At 43.4% G+C, this 20,081-nt stretch overlaps 1 protein-coding gene across 1 annotated transcript in view; it reads right to left on the reverse strand.

Moving 5' to 3' along the window:
* Positions 1 to 19,649, reverse strand: part of ARHGAP23 (Rho GTPase activating protein 23) — a 529,546-nt gene extending 509,897 nt beyond the window's left edge. The window contains exon 1 of the mRNA XM_073608262.1: positions 19,250 to 19,649. Coding sequence (XP_073464363.1) covers positions 19,250 to 19,303 — 54 coding nt within the window. The 5' untranslated portion in view covers positions 19,304 to 19,649. The remainder of the gene's footprint in view (positions 1 to 19,249) is intronic.
* Positions 19,650 to 20,081: the final 432 nt, after the last annotated feature.

Raw genomic sequence — 20,081 nt, forward strand, 5'->3', positions numbered from 1 at the left:
GGAATACATTATTACAGTAAGAAATTTATATTTTTGAACAATCGCCATAATTGTATACTGTTTTTTGAGTTTCATTAGCAATAATGCTAGGATCCAAAAAAAAAAAAAAAAATAATAATAATAATTTTTTTGCCGGAACTTCACTTTAAGTAGGGGTTTTTGAGGTGTCAATGTCATACATCATACAAAAAACCTATAATCAGGCCTCATGCACATGGACGTTTTTACAGCTGCGTTTTTGAGCGTTTTTTACAGCTTAAAAACGCCTGTCTATGTTAGTCTATGGATTTATGCCCACCTAGACGTTTTTGAGCTGCAAATGGCCTAGGCGTTTTTAAGCTGTAAAAAAAACCCAGGACCAGTGCGTTCCGAGGCGCGGCGCTAGAGCTGTAAAAACGCAGAAAAACACGCAAAAAACGCGACCGCTGCGTTTTTGCGCGTTTTTTAGCTCCGGCGTTTTTCTGCTCAAAATAGATGATTGGACACTGTAATCTCTGTAAAAACAGGAAATTCCTGTCTGGACATTAGATTACCCAAGAGTCCTTTGCACAGCCGTGTGACTGTGGTTAGTGACTTGAAGATGGCAAGTGCTGTTTCGCAAGTGGAGCTCATTAGTGTGGTACAGGCCCATCCTGAACTGTGGGATGTGGCACATCCACTGCATGGAGACCACATACGTAAAGTGAAAGTCTGGGAGGACATCAGTGCTGCCATTACCCCTGGCTGGGAACAAATGAGAAATGCCGAAAGAAAGGAAATAAGCAAGTCTATTTTCCTTGAATGCATGATCTGTTTGTGTGTAATGTAAACGAAGATTGCATATTTAACCCTTTGTTTTCCATGTTATTTTAGGTCAAATTATGCAGCGCCGCTGGAAGTCCCTACGTGACCGTGTCAGGAGGGACCTCACGGACGAAGACAAGGCGGCACGCAGTGGAGCACCAGCGCCAACAAAGAAACAATACGTGTACCACAGCAATCTGCTATTTTTATGGCAAAATATGCAGAGTCATACCAGACCGTAAGTTTTTTGTTTTTTTCATATATTTGCCTATGTACATTGCTTTTCAGGCAGTATGTTCCATGGCTATTGTAACCACTTTCCGAACGCCACATGTACATATACGTCGGCAGAATGGCACGGCTGCACAAATGGGCGTACCTGTACGTCCCTTTTAAGTTGCCGCCTTGGCGCCGCGCTTTCCCATTGCGAGGTCCATGAGTCCGACCGCGGGTCCTGCGGACTCAATGTCCACGGGCACACCGGCGATCGTCTCAGGAAGAGGAAGAGGTCAATGCCAGTGTAATTTTTACAGTAATCATTGCAATTTTAATCGCACTGATCGCTGTAAAAATGACAATTTTTACAAAAATGTGTCCAAATTGTCCAATGTGTCCGCCGTATTGTCGCAGTCATGCTAAAAATCGCTGATCTCCCCCATTACTAATAAAAAAAAAATTTGTAAGAAAAATGCCATAAAACTCTCCCCTGTTTCATAGACGCTATAACTTTTGCCAAAAAAAACTTTATTAACTGAAATCTGTATATACATATTGGCCTAAACCAAAAAGAAAATTTTATATTTATTTATTTTTTGTGGGATATTTATTACTTAAAAAAATTTTAATTCAAAATTTAAAACAGAAATTTACACTCTTTTTTTATAGCTCCGAAAAAAAACCCCAAAAAAACCCGAGGTGATCAAATACCACATAAAAAAAAGGTCTGTTTGAGTGGAAAAAAAGGACGTAAATTTTTTGGGGAGCCACGTTGCACGACCACCATTGTTAAAGCGACGCTGTGACAAATCGCAAAAAGTGCTCGGGTCTTTGGCCAGCTGAATGGTCGGGGCTAAAGTAGTTACGTTTATACAATTTGTATTGTCTGCAGGACAACTTCTAACATTAGACTCAGAGAGGTGGAACTAGAAGAGGCTGAGGTTCAGAGACCAAGCAGTCCTATGACCAGCACTGGATCTCCACGTCCAATCAGCGAGGGAGGTGTTGAGTGCACAGATGAGGTAACTGCTTCGGTCTGCCTGTCTATCTCATTGTCTGTCTGTCCATGTACATGTCAATGTAAACATTTTTGTTCTTTTGCAAGAATCGAGGGCTGTGGAATCACTGTCTCCTGCCAGTCAGCAAGGTGGAGAGCAGCGCAGTCGTGGCAGTGTTCGTGGCCGTGGGCGTGGACGTCAGGCGAGGGGCGGCTATAATCCGGAGGCTGATGACAGAGTGCTAGCACTGCTGCAGGAAGTGCGGCAGGAGAGGCGCAGTATGGATGCCTTTTTAGACACCAACAACCCACGCGCCTGCTTCTGCCGCAGCCTTTACCACATCCTGGAGGACATTGGGGGAGACCAAGAGAAACTTTGTATGGATTGCATGTACGCTATTGCAATGCAATACCGTCATGCAAAATTAAGTGGCGGGCCACCTCCATTCAATCCATATAATGTTTCTCATGATCCCCCAATGGCCCCTGGGACCTCAGCAGTGCTAGCACCCCCCTCTCACTATCAGCCCCCTCCTCAACGCCAACCACCACCTATGCCGTCCCAGACCTCATTCCATAACGTGCACTCCTATGGTGAATTTCAACCTTCCACCTCCTATTTTCAGCCCCCATACCCTCTACCCCGCTACCAGCAGGATTTTGGGAGTGATCGCCAGGCCCAACCATTACCCCGTCCCCAATCCCCAATCCCCAATCAAGCATCCACCACCACCTATCACCAGTTGTGATCCCAAAATAAATTCTTTTTTTTCTTGAAATACCAGTTGTGATCCCAATCCTTTATTAAATGTGTTTTTTTGATTGAAATATGTGTTCAATTTGTCTTTTATATGATGCACAACAGCACTCCTTTGCACTCTGCTTGCCCTGAAGGCAGAGTGCAAAGGACTCTATCGTACTCTGCCTTCGGACAAGCGTAAGCTTGCTCTTTTTTGGGCTTAGCCTAGGCTTACCCCGAAGGCAGAGTCAAATTGACTTGTTGAACAATCGTTGATAAATGGACCTAAAAATAACAAACTTCAATTTTAAATGCTTTTATTTCAAAAAACACAAGAAAGCAAAGGTAGATGTATTGCAAATATTTTTTAGATATAATCATTCTGCCATGATGAGGAAAGGTTGCGAGCACTGAACTTATTCTCTCTGGAGAAGAGACGCTTGAGAGGGGATATGATTTCAATTTACAAATACTGTACTGGTGACCCCACAATAGGGATAAAACTTTTTCGCAGAAGAGAGTTTAATAAGACTCGTGGCCACTCATTACAATTAGAAGAAAAGAGGTTTAACCTTAAACTACGTAGAGGGTTCTTTACTGTAAGAGCGGCAAGGATGTGGAATTCCCTTCCACAGGCGGTGGTCTCAGCAGGGAGCATTGATAGCTTCAAGAAACTATTAGATAATCACCTGAATGACCGCAATATACAGGGATATGTAATGTAATACTGACACATAATCACACACATAGGTTGGACTTGTGTCTTTTTTCAACCTCACCTACTATGTAACTATGTAACTATGTAACTATGATACCTCTCCATCAGGGGATTCAAAATATTCTGCAAATTGGTTTCGAATGCTCATGACACGTGCAGTTGAACGCAAGTCCATAAACTGAACCCTCTGAAGTTGGTTAATGGGCTCCTGTTCAACATTATTTCTGTCACTGTCCCGCAGAAAATTGTGCAGAACGCAGCATGCCAGGACGACTTTAATGGCGTTGTCAACATCCAATTGCATACTTGTCAGCAAAACTCGGCATTTGGCCGTGCACACCCCGAATGCACATTCAACAACACAGCGTGCACGGCTGAGCCGATAATTGTATATTTTTTGTTGTCGGCTGAGACCAGTGCCACTGTATGGCCTCATAAGATTTTCAGTCAGTCCAAAGGCCTCATCTGCCACCACGACTAATGGCAAGCTGGGTTCTTCAGTGCAGGGTAGAGGCCTGCTTTCAGGAATATTGAGTCGTCCCTCATGTAGACGACGTCCGAAGGCCGACTCGCGGAATATGCGGGCGTCACCTTGGCTTCCATATGCTCCCACATCCACAAAAAGAAATTTAAGGTGTGCATCGGACAATGCCAGGAGGACCACCGAAAAATATTTTTTATAATTAAAATATGACGATCCAGAGTGGGGAGGCTTCTTCACCCTGATGTGTTTCCCATCAAGGGCTCCTATACAATATGGGAACTGAGTTTTTTCCCAAAAAGTGTCCACAACTGATTCCCAGATGTCTTCTGTTGGCTCTGGCATTATAATGTTATGCAATTCCTCCCATATTGCCACACATGTTTCCTTTATTATTTTTGAGACCGTTGAGAGGCCAAGGAGGAAGTAATGATGCAAGGAAGCATAACTTTGTCCCGTGGCAAGGAACCTAAGATAACATAATAAATTTAGTTATTGAAAGAGAAAAGCATAAACATAAGTCCTAACCCTACCCTTAAACCTAACCCTATCTCCTAACCCTAACCCCTAACCCTAACCCTATCTCCTAACCCTAACCCCTAAATACTAACCCTAACCCCTAAACCCTAATTCCTAACCCTAACCCTAAATCCTAACCCTAACCCCTAACCCTATCTCCTAACCCTAACCCCTAACCCTATCTCCTAACCCTAACCCCTAACCCTAACCCTATCCCTAACCCTAACTTCTAACCCTAACCCCCTAACCCTAACTTCTAACCCTAACCCCCTAACCCTATCTCCTAACCCTATCTCCTAACCCTAACCCCTACCCCTAACCCTAACCCTAATCTCCTAACCGTAACCCTAACCCCTACTCCCATATGTGGATTCACTTACCTGAGTGTCACTAGCATCCGTTCCTCCGGTGACACAGGGCTACGCATCACAGTGTCCATCATTGTGAGCCTTGGCCTGAGCCTCTCCAACAGGTCATCAAAGAGCGGCACTGACATCCTTGTAAAGTTAAAGAACTTTGTCGGATATGAGCGCAGTTGGGAATAAATGTTGCCAAAGTACCCCGTAGAAAACCGATTGGATACCATTGGATGCACCCAAAATCGACGTCTGCTGCTTCTCTCCTCCTCCTGTCTCATTCTCCGCTGCCTCCGCAAAACAATCAGAAGGATTGCCTCATCGATTTTCTGCATGACAGGATCCATATTTCTCAGAAAAATACAGAAAACTTAACAGACTCTGAAACACTCTCTCCTCTCTCTCTCTCTCCTACCAAAATGGCACCGACACATGCTCATTTACATATTTTCTTTGGTTTCTGTGGCATTGTGGGAAATTTGGGAGTGTATATAGCTGAGAGATGTGTTTTTCATTAAAAAACACTTCTTAGCGCTAACGCGGAAAAACGCGCAAAAACGCTAATGCAAAACGCGGTAAAAATCGCGTTTTTAACGCCGGTTTTTCTAGGCGTCGAACCTAGCTTTACAGCTCGTTTTTTAAAACGTCCATGTGCATGAGGACTCATAGTGCGGTTAGCTTCAGCCCCGGAAGATTTTACCCCCTTCCTGACCAGAGCACTTTTTGCGATTCGGCGCTGCGTTATTTTAACTGACAATTGCGCGGTCGTGTGACGTTGCACCCAAACAAAATTGATGTCCTTTTTTTCCCACAAATAAAGCTTTCTTTTGGTGGCATTTGATCACCTCTGCGTTTTTTATTTTTTTGCGTTATACACAAAAAAAAAGAGCGACAATTTTGAAAAAAAGCAATATTTTTTACTTTTTGCTATAATAAATATCCCCAAAAAATATATATAAAAAAAAAAAAAAAAAATTTTTTTCCTCAGTTTAGGCCAATATATATTCTTCTACATATTTTTGGTTAAAAAAAAAAAAAAAAAAAAAAAAATCACAATAAGCGTATATTGATTGGTTTGCGCAAAAGTTATAGCGTCTACAAAATAGGGGATAGTTTTAAGGCATTTTTATTATTTATTTATTTTTTTAACCAGTAATGGCGGCGATCTGCGATTTTTATCAGGACTGAGACATTATGGCGGACACGTCGGACAATTTTGACACACATTTGGGACCATTGGCATTTTTACAGCGATCAGTGCTATAAAAATGCATTGATTACCGCAAAAATGTCACTGGCAGGGAAGGGGTTAACACTAGGGGGCGATCAAGGGGTTAATGTGTTCCCTAGTGTGTGTTCTAACTGAAGGGTGGAGTGGACTGTGTAGGGGAAGAGATAGATCGCTGTTCATACTCTGTATTGCTGCTGTATTGCTGCTCTCCTCTGCGTGCAACTGCGTGTCTCCGCCATGTTCTCTACCCACTGCGCCGAAAGACAAGGGGTTGGGAATAGACTAAAAAGAACATCGGGGCGGGCGGAGTTTCAGGCATGCGCAGTGTATATAAAACGTAACAAGCGTGCGTCGTTCGTACGATCTGTGAGCGGAGGACGGAGTAGCGGAGGACGGAGTAGCGGAAGCGACAATCGTTATAATGAAGGTACAATTTTAAGTTGGTGCAGTGTCCTATACTGCTTATAGATTGAGGCCTATATTGGGTCAAAATTAGAAGAGTTTCGCCTGACATTAGGGTTTGTCTTGTGTTGTGTCTTGCAGAGAAAATGAATGGGTTCAAAGACCACAGTTTCCTCCCTAGCTTCATTGATAAATACAGGGAGCTGCCCTATCTGTGGCAGGTCAAACACCCGCATTTTAATAACAAAATAAAGAGGCAGGCAGCGATGGAGAAACTGCTGGAGTTGGTGAAGCCGCAGGTCCCCACGGCAGACATCACCTATTTAACAAAAAATAAATAAATAAAATCGGTGGCCTGAGGAGCACATATAATCGTGAGCATACTAAGGTCCAGAAATCCATGAGATGTGGAGCTGCAACAGATGACATTTATGTACCCAGGCTGTGGTACTATGAGAGACTTCATTTTCTGGCAGACCAGACTGAAGTCAGGGAATCCCTCTCAACCCTTCCTTCCACTCTTCCTTACACGCTTCCTTCCACCACAGCTGAGGCTTCCGACGTCCACCCTGGGCCTTCCAGCCAGGAAGAAGTGGAGGAGTCCAGCTTGAGCCAGGTATAGCATTGTTCAACATATTTCTTGTCGCAAAATAAATGATGTGAAATAGATGTTATTATTGATCACTAATTGCTGATTTAATAAAGTGTTTTATATATCAATAGACAGTAGTGGCCAAAAATGATTGGGACAAGAATGAAAAATGCTGGGGTCGGAACGATAGTCTATTCTATTTATTAAAATTCAATTTGCAACAGTCATGAGCTAAAAATTGTGTGTGATTGATGAACAATAAACTAAAACTATGTCCCTTTTTCAGACACTGGAAAGCCTCAGCCAGGAGGAGGCTGTGGAAAGTGGCAGACAGGAGGTGGCGGGGGGAATGTGGCAGACAGGAGGTGGCCGTGCCCAGTAGGAGCCTCAAAGAATCCCAGGTCCGTTCCCTCCGCCTTCCAAACAAAAGGGCCAGGAAGGGGAGTAACGTGGAGGAGGCATCGCTCAGGCTGATTAGGAAGGCTAATGAGGCCCTCAAAGCCAACCCCACTCTCCAAGAGGCCTTTGCATGCATGACTGCATACAAAATGCAGTAAATGGAGGAGGGCCAACGCCTCTTGTGTGAGGAAATGATGGTGATCACCCAAAATAAGGGATTAAGGGGCCAACTCATAACAAAAACCCACCTGTGTGAGTTGGACCATCCCCCTCTTCCACCACCTGCCACACCTCCAACACCACAGCCACAGCCTGGAAGGAAGCGTGTAAGGAAGACAAAAAAGTGATGGCCTGGGTTCAGTCTGGTCTGGCAAAAGATGCAGACTGTTGACCAGAGCCTGGAGACATAGATGTCATCTGCTGCTGGTCCTGATCTCTTGAAAACCTGGAACGGATTGTGCTCACTATTATATGGACTCCTCAGGACACCAATTTTGGCTGGCAAATAGTTGATGTGTGCCCTGGGGTAAAAAAGCTTCGCCAATTTCAGCAGTTTCTCCAGCGTTGCCTTCCTCTTTATTTTGTTATGACCCAGAATAAATAGCTATTTTATTTTCAGAAATACTTGGCTATGTGTTTTACTTCAAAATGGGCAGTTTGTTTGTGAGTAGGCCGGTACATTTCCAAAATACAAGGTCAAATTAACAAGGGACACCAACACCAAACAACCTCCTTGAGATTAAAAAATACAAGATAATAATGGTGTTGTGGTAACTTGACACACAAAACGAAAAAAAATATTATGGAGATCATTAGAAAAAAATATATATATAATAATAGGAGATCTTGATAAAAAAATAAAAAATAAAAAAAAATAAACAAAAATTAGAAACATTATCATGGAGATCTGACAAAAAAAAAAAAATATTATTCAGGAGATCACGAGAAATAATAAAGAAATCAGGTGAGAACTCTGTGTGAATATGAGCAGCAAAACAACTTCATTATTCTAGCATTATAAAGAAGAAGAGAATGCGCTGCAGCAAACTATTTTAAAAATTGCAGCGTGACGAATGTGCTATCTTCATTACGAATGCTAGTTTTACCAGACAGAGCACTTCCGTCTCGTAATTTATTCTGAGCACTTTGTGCGTCGGAACTGTGTACCTAACTATCGGAATTTACGAGAATGGATTTTGTTGTCGGAAAATTTGAGATCCAGATCTAAATTTTGTGCAACGGAAATTCCGACGGAAAAATGTCCCATGAAGCCTACACACGATCGGAATTTCTGACAAAAAGCTCCCATCGAACATTTACCGTCGGAAAATCCGACCGCGTGTATGAGGCATAATAGATATTTTTACAATAAGCTTTCATTCACATGGGCTCATAGACCTGTATTTCAGTGCAGAGGGTTAGGGTTATGCACCCAGAGACTTAGGAAAATTATGTGCATAGGGAGGGGCACACAGTTTACACAAAAAAGGGGGGAAAAAATATTAATTAAAACCACTATTTGTGTAGAGGAGGGCTGGAGAGATGGAACTTTATGTAGAGGGTCAAGATCCACTTTAAACTCAAGATGCAGAGTCTGACAGGCAGCACCACCTGTCAAACTCGCCAACTGAGTTCAATGGGATTGCACCGCAACTACATAACCAAAAACTTGGTTCAGGGTTGGGATGATTTTTTTTACCATGAAAATCCCTTGGGATTAGAAAAAAAAAAAAACAGTACCACAACATTTAGGACGACGGCAGGATGACCTCCTGAACGCCTGCCAACCACTGCTATTCTGCCATTTGAAAAGCAATCCACTGCAGATAGCTTTTCAGAGGATGGCAAGTACTGCCGCCAATGTGAACGAAGCCTAAGGTTCCATGCACACTGGACTTAAAAAAACGTTGATACTATAGGCGTTTGACGTTTTTTTCACCTGCCTCTAGAAGCACTTCTATTGTGTTCTATGTGTCTTTGCACATTATGACTACTACAGGCGTTTTCTGTCAGGGATGTTCAGAGGCAGAAAAAAAAACCCTTCATTAATCGCGTTTTCTGGAGAAGCTTAGGAGCTGTAAAAACGTCAGTCTCTCCTAAACTCCTCTTATCTGTTCTGAACGTCAAGTTTCAATGTTTTTTTAGTAAAAAAAAAAAAAAAAAAAAAAAAAGAAAGTGTGTTGTCACTGTACATCATTTCCTGGCTTTTGCAGAGGGGCGTGTAGTGCAAAAAACACCTATAAACAAAATTCTCTTGAACTCTCATAGACTCGCCTAAACTTTGTACAATATGCTTTCAATTTGCGTCTTTTATGCCACATTTTTAAGTTAAAAACGTTGACGTTTTCTGCTCCTAGTGTGCTTGGAGCCTAACAGTGTATGGCCAACTTAAAGAGGAAGTAAACCCTGATGGGGTTTGTTTCCCTGCAAAGGTAAAGCATAATGGGCTACTATGCATCTCGCCGTTAGCAGCAGCATGCTCAATGCGCCTGCGCACCACTGTCTACGGCGCATGCGCCATAGACAGCAGTGTCTGTCTTTTTGCAAATATCTCCTAAACCGTGTAGGTTTAGGAGATATTTCTTGGACCTAAAGTTAAGCCTTAATCTAGGCTTATCTGTAGGTCAAAGTGGTCTGTAAGGGTTTACAACCACTTTAACAGCAGCACAACAAGAACAGACCCTGGCATAACAGTGCAAACAAGCAGAACTGAATCTGCATCATGTCCCCAAAAGAGTTTGCAACCTCCTAGTTTGCTGTGCTCCATGAATCGTGACCTGCACTTAGTGTACAAATATATTAATTGCCAGCAGGAAGGGAAAATGTTTTTTTCTTTGACAGAAGAGACATGCAAATTCTCTATTGCTATAAAACTCTACCTGCTAACATGTTTTGAAATGTTTGTTTTTAAATGTTAAGTTTAGCTCCGCTTTAGGGTCAGATTATGCAGAAAAATATACAATTCTTACAAGACATTCCAGAGCAATGACTAGATTGAAACAATACCCACAAAGATGTATGCATGATGAGGAATACAAAGCCTACATTGTTTTCAGAACACTATTTTTTTTTTTTTTTTTTAAAGAGTCAAATTAAGCTGCATTTTCATGCATCTGTGCAACTTGCATATTGTAATGTTGCATTATAATGGATCCTGTGTGGGGGGGGGGGGGGAGCTATTGCAAGACAATGGAGTAAACAAGACTTTACAAAAAGTCGTTCTGTAATGGGCACAAGATACTGCATACATTATTAGGGCAAATTACAGCATGTTTTGGCAACTGTTCATTTTGCTGAAAATAAATAAATACATAAAACACACCACACTGCAATAATCAGTATATAAAAAATAAATAAATAAAACACAACTTGTCAGTACGTTGGAAAATTCCTACAGAAACTTGTTCAAAAGTACTTCATAATTTAGTTAGCTTGCAACATTCGACTTCTGAATCAATTTAATTTCCCAAACAAAAACCATATACACTGTTCTGGGTAAAACTGGGTGTAACTGGGTAAAATTCTCCATCCTTCTTTGAATTTTCCCATCACTACAGTTAATTTGACCCCACTGATGATTGGAAAGCGGAAGGTTTCAAAAAGGAAAATTTTCTATTGGTGGATGACCAGCTTTACTTTTATGACAACTATACACTACGCAAAGAAAATGATGTTAAAAACTTTCATACAAACCTCAAAATTGCACTATAGATACTACCAGTAACAGGTTGAGAAGGCAGGCATGCAAAATACATGTTACAGCACGATGAGCGAAACATGCTTTCTATGTCAGGGTTTCTCTCACATACAGTGAAATGCCTGGCCTACTCATAACAAGTTTATTGTGGTTTCATTTACTTGACATTTCTGTCTTCTGTGTGCGTTTAAATATAGAATTGTTAATGATATGTGGGTATGCAAGTTTCAATTTTATATGTTCAGGCATGTACTAGGGAAGTATAAAAGATATAAAAGTACATATTTCAACACACAGGCCTCATTCACACTTGCACTGGGTTTATGTGTGTTTGGAGGGCATTTCTATACCCATATACAGTTAATGCGCTCAATTATTTTTTAATAGTGTCATTAACATTGCACCTAAATGCAGGTGAATGCACAATCAGTTTAGCTGAGTTTAGTGAAAACAGAATTCTGTGTGTCAAGGATCCACTTACACACTCTAGATGCCAGTAAATGTACGTAAACCTGACTAAATGCAACTAAACCTGCTTTAAAGCAGAAACATTTAAACCAAGGAAAAAGTGATCTGGGGGGCATATATGTTGTTTATACTCCCAGATTACTGCTCCTTTGTTTAGAAAAGCTAAATTCAGGAGCTTCAGTGGGAATGAGTCCTAACGCTGCATTAATTCCTAAGAACAATAATTCTCAGGTGTGTTTTTTTTTATTTTTTTTGCATTTTTCGGCATATACAAGTGATTTAGAAGTGTATTTCAAGCATTTTACACATGTTCAAGTGTCACTTGTTTTTGTTTAAGCCAATAAGCACTAGTGGGAGACCAGTTCTTAAAGGACTAAAATTGCCCAAAAAAACATGCAAAAGATATTCAATCTTCACATTTGCAGGCATTCCCATTCAAGTCTATGTCCAAGAACAACCAATTCTGCCTCCAAAGCAGCTCAAAGTTATATAGTTAGATGGGATAAAAAAAAAAAAAAAAAAAAAAAAGACACAAGTCCATCTAGTTCAACCAGTTCAAGCTCTCCTACCTTTTGGAGTGTCAGGCGTCTAAGCACTCATATGCACACAGCCACTATTAAAAAATACAGTATTTACACTGCTGAGTGTCTTGTAGCCTGAAGCTCAAAAGCACTTAGGTATGAATGGGGTCTAAAATTAAAAGCCGAGCTCCAGCTTTATTTTTAAGTTCATTTGGGCCAAGATGGCACAAGCAAACCCTTTTCTACACTAACAGGTGCACCTGCTGTGCTGTATAAACTGTATGTAGCCTTAGATACATATACAGCATGTTGTTACTGCTATAGGACACAAACATCCCATGCCACACCTGGAACAAAATCAAATTGGGCTGAGCGGTGTACAACCATTCATAGGCAGCTTTGTATTCTCTAAATCAGAGGTCTCCAAACTTTCTAAAGAAAGGGCCAGATTTTAGGGGAGCCAGATTGTGCACAGTGGGAGTAAGAAATGCCGATCTTTGGTATTAGGGAGAGAAATAGTAGGTGTCACTGGGGGAATAGTGCCCCATTTTTGTTGTCAGTGGAAGGAATTATGCCCCATTGTTGGTGTCAGTGGGAGGAATAGTGCCTCAAGGGCCAGATAAAGGCACGCAAAGGACTGCATCCAGCCTCAGGGCTACAGTTTGGAAACCACTGCTCTAAATGAATACAAAGCTTCCTCCCATTGGCTGAGGCAGAGATCTGGACCTCATCCACCCGCCATGTGAAACGGGATGTTCACGTCCCATAACTGCAACAAAGTGCGGGATACTGTATGTAGCTGAGGCTAAATACAGTTTATACAGCACACCTAGCTGGCATACTGGTTAGTGTAGGAAAGAGTTTAAGTGAAGCTGGTGAGCAGCTTTAATCCTGTATGACCAGCCCTTTCGTGTCTATAACCACAATTCTGTATTATCAACAATTCTATCTACTGTCTGTAAAGACACAATCTTTTCATTCCTGCCATAGCTTGCATTTATACTTCCAATATTGCACTTTTGAGCTTTTTTACATCTGTGTCACACACTGAAGAGTGATCTGTGGCGGATCCCTTTTCAGAGCTTGTATGACAGGCAGCTGATATGTGTTATGTCGGTTGTGGTGCAGCCCCCCTGCATTAGCCCTGTAAATCCTGCACTACCACTCAACAAACAGCTACAGGCAATTATGGTGTGGCCCCATTCACCTGTGTATGCATGCACCTAGGCTAACACAGAAGAGTGTTTAGAGGCAGAAAAAAAAAGAAAAGTCAAATTGCCCTTAAAACAACTTTTTTGACGCCTAGCTAGCAAGAGGCCGTACGCTGGTCTGGTGACACTGGGACTGGTGTGGTGTTGATCAGGAACACTGTTGCTGTCTGAATGTGGTAACAGTGGCACTGGCATAACAGTGATCAGGAATACTTGTTTCTGGCTGACTGTGGTAACACTGGCACTAGTATGGCAGTGATCAGGAGCACTGTTGCTGGCTGACTGTGGTGACACTGGCATGACAGCGATCAGGAACACTGTTGCTGGCTTACTGTGGTGACACTTGCATGATGGTGATCAGGAACACTGTTGTTGGCTGATTGTGGTCACTGGCACTGGTATGACAGTGATCAGGAACACTGTTGCTGGCTTACTCTAGTGACACTGGCATGGTGGTGATCAGGAACACTGTTGCTGGCTGACTGTGGTGACACTGGCACTGGTATGACAGCAATCAGGTACACTGTTTCTGGCTGACTGTGGTGACACTGGCATTACGGCGCTCAGTAACACTGGTTTCTGGCTGACTGTGGTGACACTGGCACTGATATGACAGTGATCAGTAAGGCCCCTTTCACACTGGGGTGGTTTGCAGGCGTTATTGCGCTAAAAATAGCACCTGCAAACCGCCCCTAAACAGCCTCCGCTGTTTGTTCAGTGTGAAAGCCCGAGGGCTTTCACACTGAAGCGGTGCGCTGGCAGGAGAAGAAAAAATCTCCTGTCAGCCGCATCTTTGGAGCGGTGAAGGAGCGGACGCTCCTAAACCGCTCCTCCCATTGAAATCAATGGGACAGCGCGGTAATACCGCGGCTAAAGCCGCGCTATACGAGAGGTTTTAACCCTTTTTCGGCCGCCAGCGGGGGGCTAAAGCCGCGCTATACGAGAGGTTTTAACCCTTTTTCGGCCGCCAGCAGGGGGTTAAAACCGCACCGCTAGCGGCCGAATACCGCGGTAAAACATCGCTAAAAATAGCGCTGTTTTACCGCCGACGCCCCCTACCACCCCAGTGTGAAAGGGGTCTAACACTGGTTTCTGACTGTGGTGACACTGGCACTGACATGACAGCGATCAGGAACACTGTTGCTGGCTGATTGTGGTGACAGTGGCACTGGCATGACAGTGTTAAGGAACACTTGTTTCTGGCTGACTGCAGTGACACTGGCATTGGTATGACAGTGATCAGGAACACTTGTTTCTGGCTGACTGTGGTGACACTGGCAATGGTATGACAGCGATTAGGAACACTGTCGCTGGCTGACTGTGGTGACACTGGCAGTGGTATGACAGCAATCAGGAACACTGTTGCTGGCTGACTGTGGCGACACTGGCACTGGTATGACAATGATCAGAAACACTCCCAAGCTCATCCCTGGTGTGAAACTATGCCCATTAGCTAACATGGATTTTGTTATATATGCGCAGTGGGGATGGGAAAAACCCATCCTACTTCACCTGATGTAAATGGGACCTTAGGCCTCGTTTAAACTTGCGTTTGGAGCGGGTGCTAAAAATGCGTGGTTGAACGACATTTTTATCGCCTCCCCAACCTCTCCTCTTAACTCCTTCCCGCCGAGCGTACGCAGATGTGCGTACACGGCTTTCCGGGATTATACCGGGATGATGCCCGCAGCTGCAGGCATCATCCCGGTACCGTTGTTGTTGGTGATCGGCTATCCGAGTATAACAACCGATGCGGCTAAAAGCATTATACCGGAGGAGCAGGAGGGGACGTCCCCCCCTCCCGCCGCTCTTACCGGGCCTCCCGTTCGATCGGGAGGCCCGGTGACCAATCGGCTGCCTCCGGCGGCTGGGGGTGGGCTGGAACGAAGCCGTGGGTGGCTTCGTTCCAGCCTCCTATTCGTAAACACGGAAGCGACGTCATGACTTCACTTCCCGTTTACTCGGCTGCCAATGGTGCTGGTTTTAAAAAAATACACAGTATTCAGAATCGCCGTTTTCAGCGATCTGAATGCTTTGAAGTGCAAAGGAGGGATCGGCGGTCTTTTAGACCGCCGATCCCTCCATAAAGAGTACCTGTCACCACCTATTACTGTCACAAGGGATGTTTACATTCCTTGTGACAGCAATAAAAGTCATCAAAAAAAATTTTTTTTTAAAGCGCCCCCGTCCCCACGAGCTCGCGCAGCAAAGAAAACGCATACGGAAGTCGCGCCCGCATATGTAAACGATAACCTCCTCTGTAACTCTAACCTGGTAACCGTAAAAAAAATTTAAAGCGTCGCCTATGGAAATTCTTAGGTACTGTAGTTTGTTGCCATTCCACGAGTGCGTGCAATTATAAAAGCGTGACATGTTTGGTATCTATTTACTCGGCGTAACATCATCTTTCACATTATACAAAAAAATTGGGGTAACTTTATGGTTTGGATTTTTTAAAATTCATGAAAGTGTCCCTTGTCCCAAAAATTTGCGTTTAAAACACTGCTGCACAAATACCGTGTGATATAAAATATTGCAACAATCTCCATTGTATTCTCTAGATTCTCTGCTAAAAAAATATATATAATGTTTGGGTGTTCCAAGTAAATTTTTTAGCAAAAAAATACGGATTTTAACTTGTAAGCACCAAATTTCAAAAATAGGCTTAGTCATGAAAGGGTTAAGCTGCAAGGCCAGAAGATGGGATTGTACATACGCAAAAATTCTAACTTGTCACATTTGGCAGACAGCACTGCTTGCCTAACACAACAGGAGATCATTTTCACAAATGTATATAATGTATTTTTTGCTCCATAAGACGTATGGACGTATAAGACAAAAAAGGAGGGGAAACGCCTGTGCGTCTTATGGAGCGAATACTGACCAGCCGCCGCCATGTTACAATATCGGGCACCTCCCCTCTCCTTTCCCCGCTATGTCTTCTGGGTCCTGCAGGCTAGCTGGGGTAAATGTCACTGCCGCACGCGCAGTGATGATTTTTCGTCCCTGCTTGATCGGGACGTCAGATGCCGATCGAGCATGGAATACAAGAGGCCGGCATCTCCAATGTGTCATCTGCTGGAGTGACCATGTGATGTGTGTACTGGTACATGGCGACAGGTATCATTCTCAGGTCTTTCCTTATCAGACTGCACCTGCAGTGCTGTGCTCACAGTCTGCATGGTGAATTTGTTGTTGTATATATATATATTTATTTATTTATTTATATTTATATTTTTTTTATTACACACAGACATATACACAGTGGGGACAGAAATTATTCAGACCCCCTTAAATTTTTCACTCTTTGTTATATTGCAGCCATTTGCTAAAATCATTTAAGTTCATCTTTTTCCTCATTAATGTACACACAGCACCCCATATTGACAGAAAAACACAGAATTGTTGACATTTTTGCAGATTTATTAAAAAAGAAAAACTGAAATATCACATGGTCCTAAGTATTCAGACCCTTTGCTGTGACCCTCATATATTTAACTGTCCATTGTCCTGTGCTGTCCATTTCTTCTGATCATCCTTGAGATGGTTTTACACCTTCATTTGAGTCCAGCTGTGTTTGATTATACTGATTGGACTTGATTAGGAAAGCCACACACCTGTCTATATAAGACCTTACAGCTCACAGTGCATGTCAGAGCAAATGAGAATCATGAGGTCAAAAGGAACTGCCTGAAGAGCTCAGAGACAGAATTGTGGCGAAGCACAGATCTGGCCAAGGTTAAAAAAAAAAAAATTCTGTTGCACTTAAGGTTCCTAAGAGCACAATGGCCTCCATAATCCTTAAATGGAAGACGTTTGGGACAACCAGAACCCTTCCTAGAGCTGGCCGTCCGGCCAAACTGAGCTATCGGGGGAGAAGAGCCTTGGTGAGAGAGGTAAAGAAGAACCCAAAGATCACTGTGGCTGAGCTCCAGAGATGCAGCCGGGAGATGGGAGAAAGTTGTAGAAAGTCAACCATCACTGCAGCCCTACACCAGTAGGGGCTTTATGGCAGAGTGGCCCGAAGGAAGCTTCTCCTCAGTGCAAGATACATGAAACCGCATGGAGTTTGCTAAAAAAAATACCTGAAAGGACTCTGGTCTGATGAGACCAAGATAGAACTTTTTGGCCTTAATTCTAAGCGGTATGTGTGGAGAAAACCAGGCACTGCTCATCACCTGTCCAATACAGTCCCAACAGTGAAGCATGGTGGCGGCAGCATCATGCTGTGGTGGTGTTTTTCAGCTGCAAGGACAGGACAACTGGCTGCAATCGAGGGAAAGATGAATGCGGCCAAGTACAGGGATATCCTCGATGAAAACCTTCTCCAGCGTGCTCATGACCTCAGACTGGGCCAAAGGTTTACCTTCCAACAAGACAATGACCCTAAACTAAGCACGCAGCTAAAATAATCAAGGAGTGGCTTCAGAACAACTCCGTGACTGTTTCTGAATGGCCCAGCCAGAACCCTGACTTAAACCCAATTAAGCATCTCTGGAGAGACCTACAAATGGCTGTCCACCAACATTTACCATCCAACCTGACAGGACTGGAGAGGATCTCCAAGGAGGAATGGCAGAGGATCCCCAAATCCAGGTGTGAAAAACTTGTTGCATCTTTCCCAAAAATACTTATGGTTGTATTAGTTCAAAAGGGTGCTTCTACTAAATACTGAGGAATGGGTCTGAATATTTAGGACCATGTGATATTTCAGTTTTTCTTTTTTAATAAATCTGCAAAAATGTCAACAATTCTGTGTTTTTCTGTCAATATGGGGTGCTGTGTGTACATTAATGAGGAAAAAAAATGAACTTAAATGATTTTAGCAAATGGCTGCAATATAACAAAGAGTGAAAAGAGTGAAAAGTGTGTGTGTGTGTGTGTATGTGTGTATAATATTATACTGAATTTGGTGACGGTGATATTTGTTTGCTGCCTGGAAGCTATCTGGCACACTTGATAGATGCCTATTTTTAGGTATCAGCTTTGATTGGTTGTGTAAGTTACAAACTATTGTATATCAATTGGGGACGTGGGCATCCTCTCCCGTGCTCCAAATCAGCAGCATTTGGTGCAGAATATTTTTTTCCTCCTCTAAAACCTAGGCGCGTCTTATGGAGCGAAAAATATGGTATGTATGTATGTGCTGAACTCATCTCAGAAACTCATCTTTACAAAACCTTCGGATACTAGAGAGCCATAGGAATGAAGAAATAAAAAGTGAAGTGTTGATGCCAGAAAGGCGGAGCGCGTACAACACAGAGCATATGGCGGAGCGCGTACAACACAGAGTATATGGCGGAGCGCATACAACACAGAGTATATGGTGGCGTGCGTACAACACAGAGTATATGATGGCGTGCGTACAACACAGAGTATATGATGGCGTGCGTACAACACAGAGTATATGATGGCGTGCGTACAACACAGAGTATATGATGGCGTGCGTACAACACAGAGTATATGATGGCGTGCGTACAACACAGAGTATATGATGGCGTGCGTACAACACAGAGTATATAGAGGAGTATGTACAACACAGAGTATATAGAGGAGTATGTACAACACAGAGTATACACATTGAGTTCCTTAGGTTGTGTGGAGTACAGAGTAGATGAAGTATATAGGACCGATGCCTGGAATCCAATGTCTGTGCCTCCCATAGACTGTAATGTGTAGGACACATCCATAGAATGTACACTGAGCTCCTTGTAATGTCTGTGCCTCCCATAGACTGTAATGCGTAGGACACATCCATAGAATGTACACTGAGCTCCTTGTAATGTCTGTGCCTCCCATAGACTGTAATATGTAGGACAGGCCCCTCTCCACCCAGCTACTTCCAGACAAGAACTGCGCCCACCGCCACCCCACCCTCCCAACCCTGAGGCGCCCGGTGCCACCACACGGCTCTCCTACCTGAGCTACGGCAGCGGTCGGGGATCCCACCAGGCAGAAAGCCACGCCATTCATTTGGTGGTGGGGCCGGGAATCCCTGGCAATGGCCGGACCCTTCCCTCCTGTGTCTCTCAGGCTTTCAGTGTGTAAGTCTCTCCCTCCTCACAGGATGACAGAGGATCTCCCCTCCCCCTCCTGCTGATGGAGGCGAGGGGGTTATACAGGGCAGAGCTGCTGCGGGGAGGGAGCTGAGCTGTCACTCTGAGGGACACACTGAGAACACAGGAGAGATGGAGACGTGGACAACACCGCTGCTGGACAGGGATAGGGATAAAGGTGAACCCAACGTCTACGGGCGGGAGAAGCTGACTGACATGGCGGTTCATCTCTCAGCAGCTGGCCAATATTTTCAATGTTTTATATCCCGAAAAGTCCCGGCACTGCGCATGCGTGGATGTAGTGGTAATAGTCACTCATGTAGAAGAAGCAACAGGATAACCATGGCCATTATTAGCTCTCAGGCACACGGGGCGTCAATAACGCGACTCTGCCATTTATTAAAACATCACTTATATTAGCCTATGTGCCATGCAAAAAAAAAAAAAAAAATCGTTTGGGCAGAAAAAACGCCTAAATGCACGTTAATGCTAAGAGCGTCATTCATTTCAATAGCCAGAATAAATTAATATTCTACTCTAATATTGTAGCCAAAGCAAAAGAGGCTATAGGTGCAATTGTAATGCTGCTTTTCTCTTGCTAAAAACCTGTCATTGAACCAAGTCTTTACTGCCTCAAACCCCCCCAACTGCTCCCCCTTAAGCTGCAAGGGCAGCAGACTGGGGTGTACACATGC

The sequence above is a fragment of the Aquarana catesbeiana genome, linkage group LG12 (assembly GCF_042186555.1).
Source record: "Aquarana catesbeiana isolate 2022-GZ linkage group LG12, ASM4218655v1, whole genome shotgun sequence".
Taxonomy (NCBI): domain Eukaryota; kingdom Metazoa; phylum Chordata; class Amphibia; order Anura; family Ranidae; genus Aquarana; species Aquarana catesbeiana.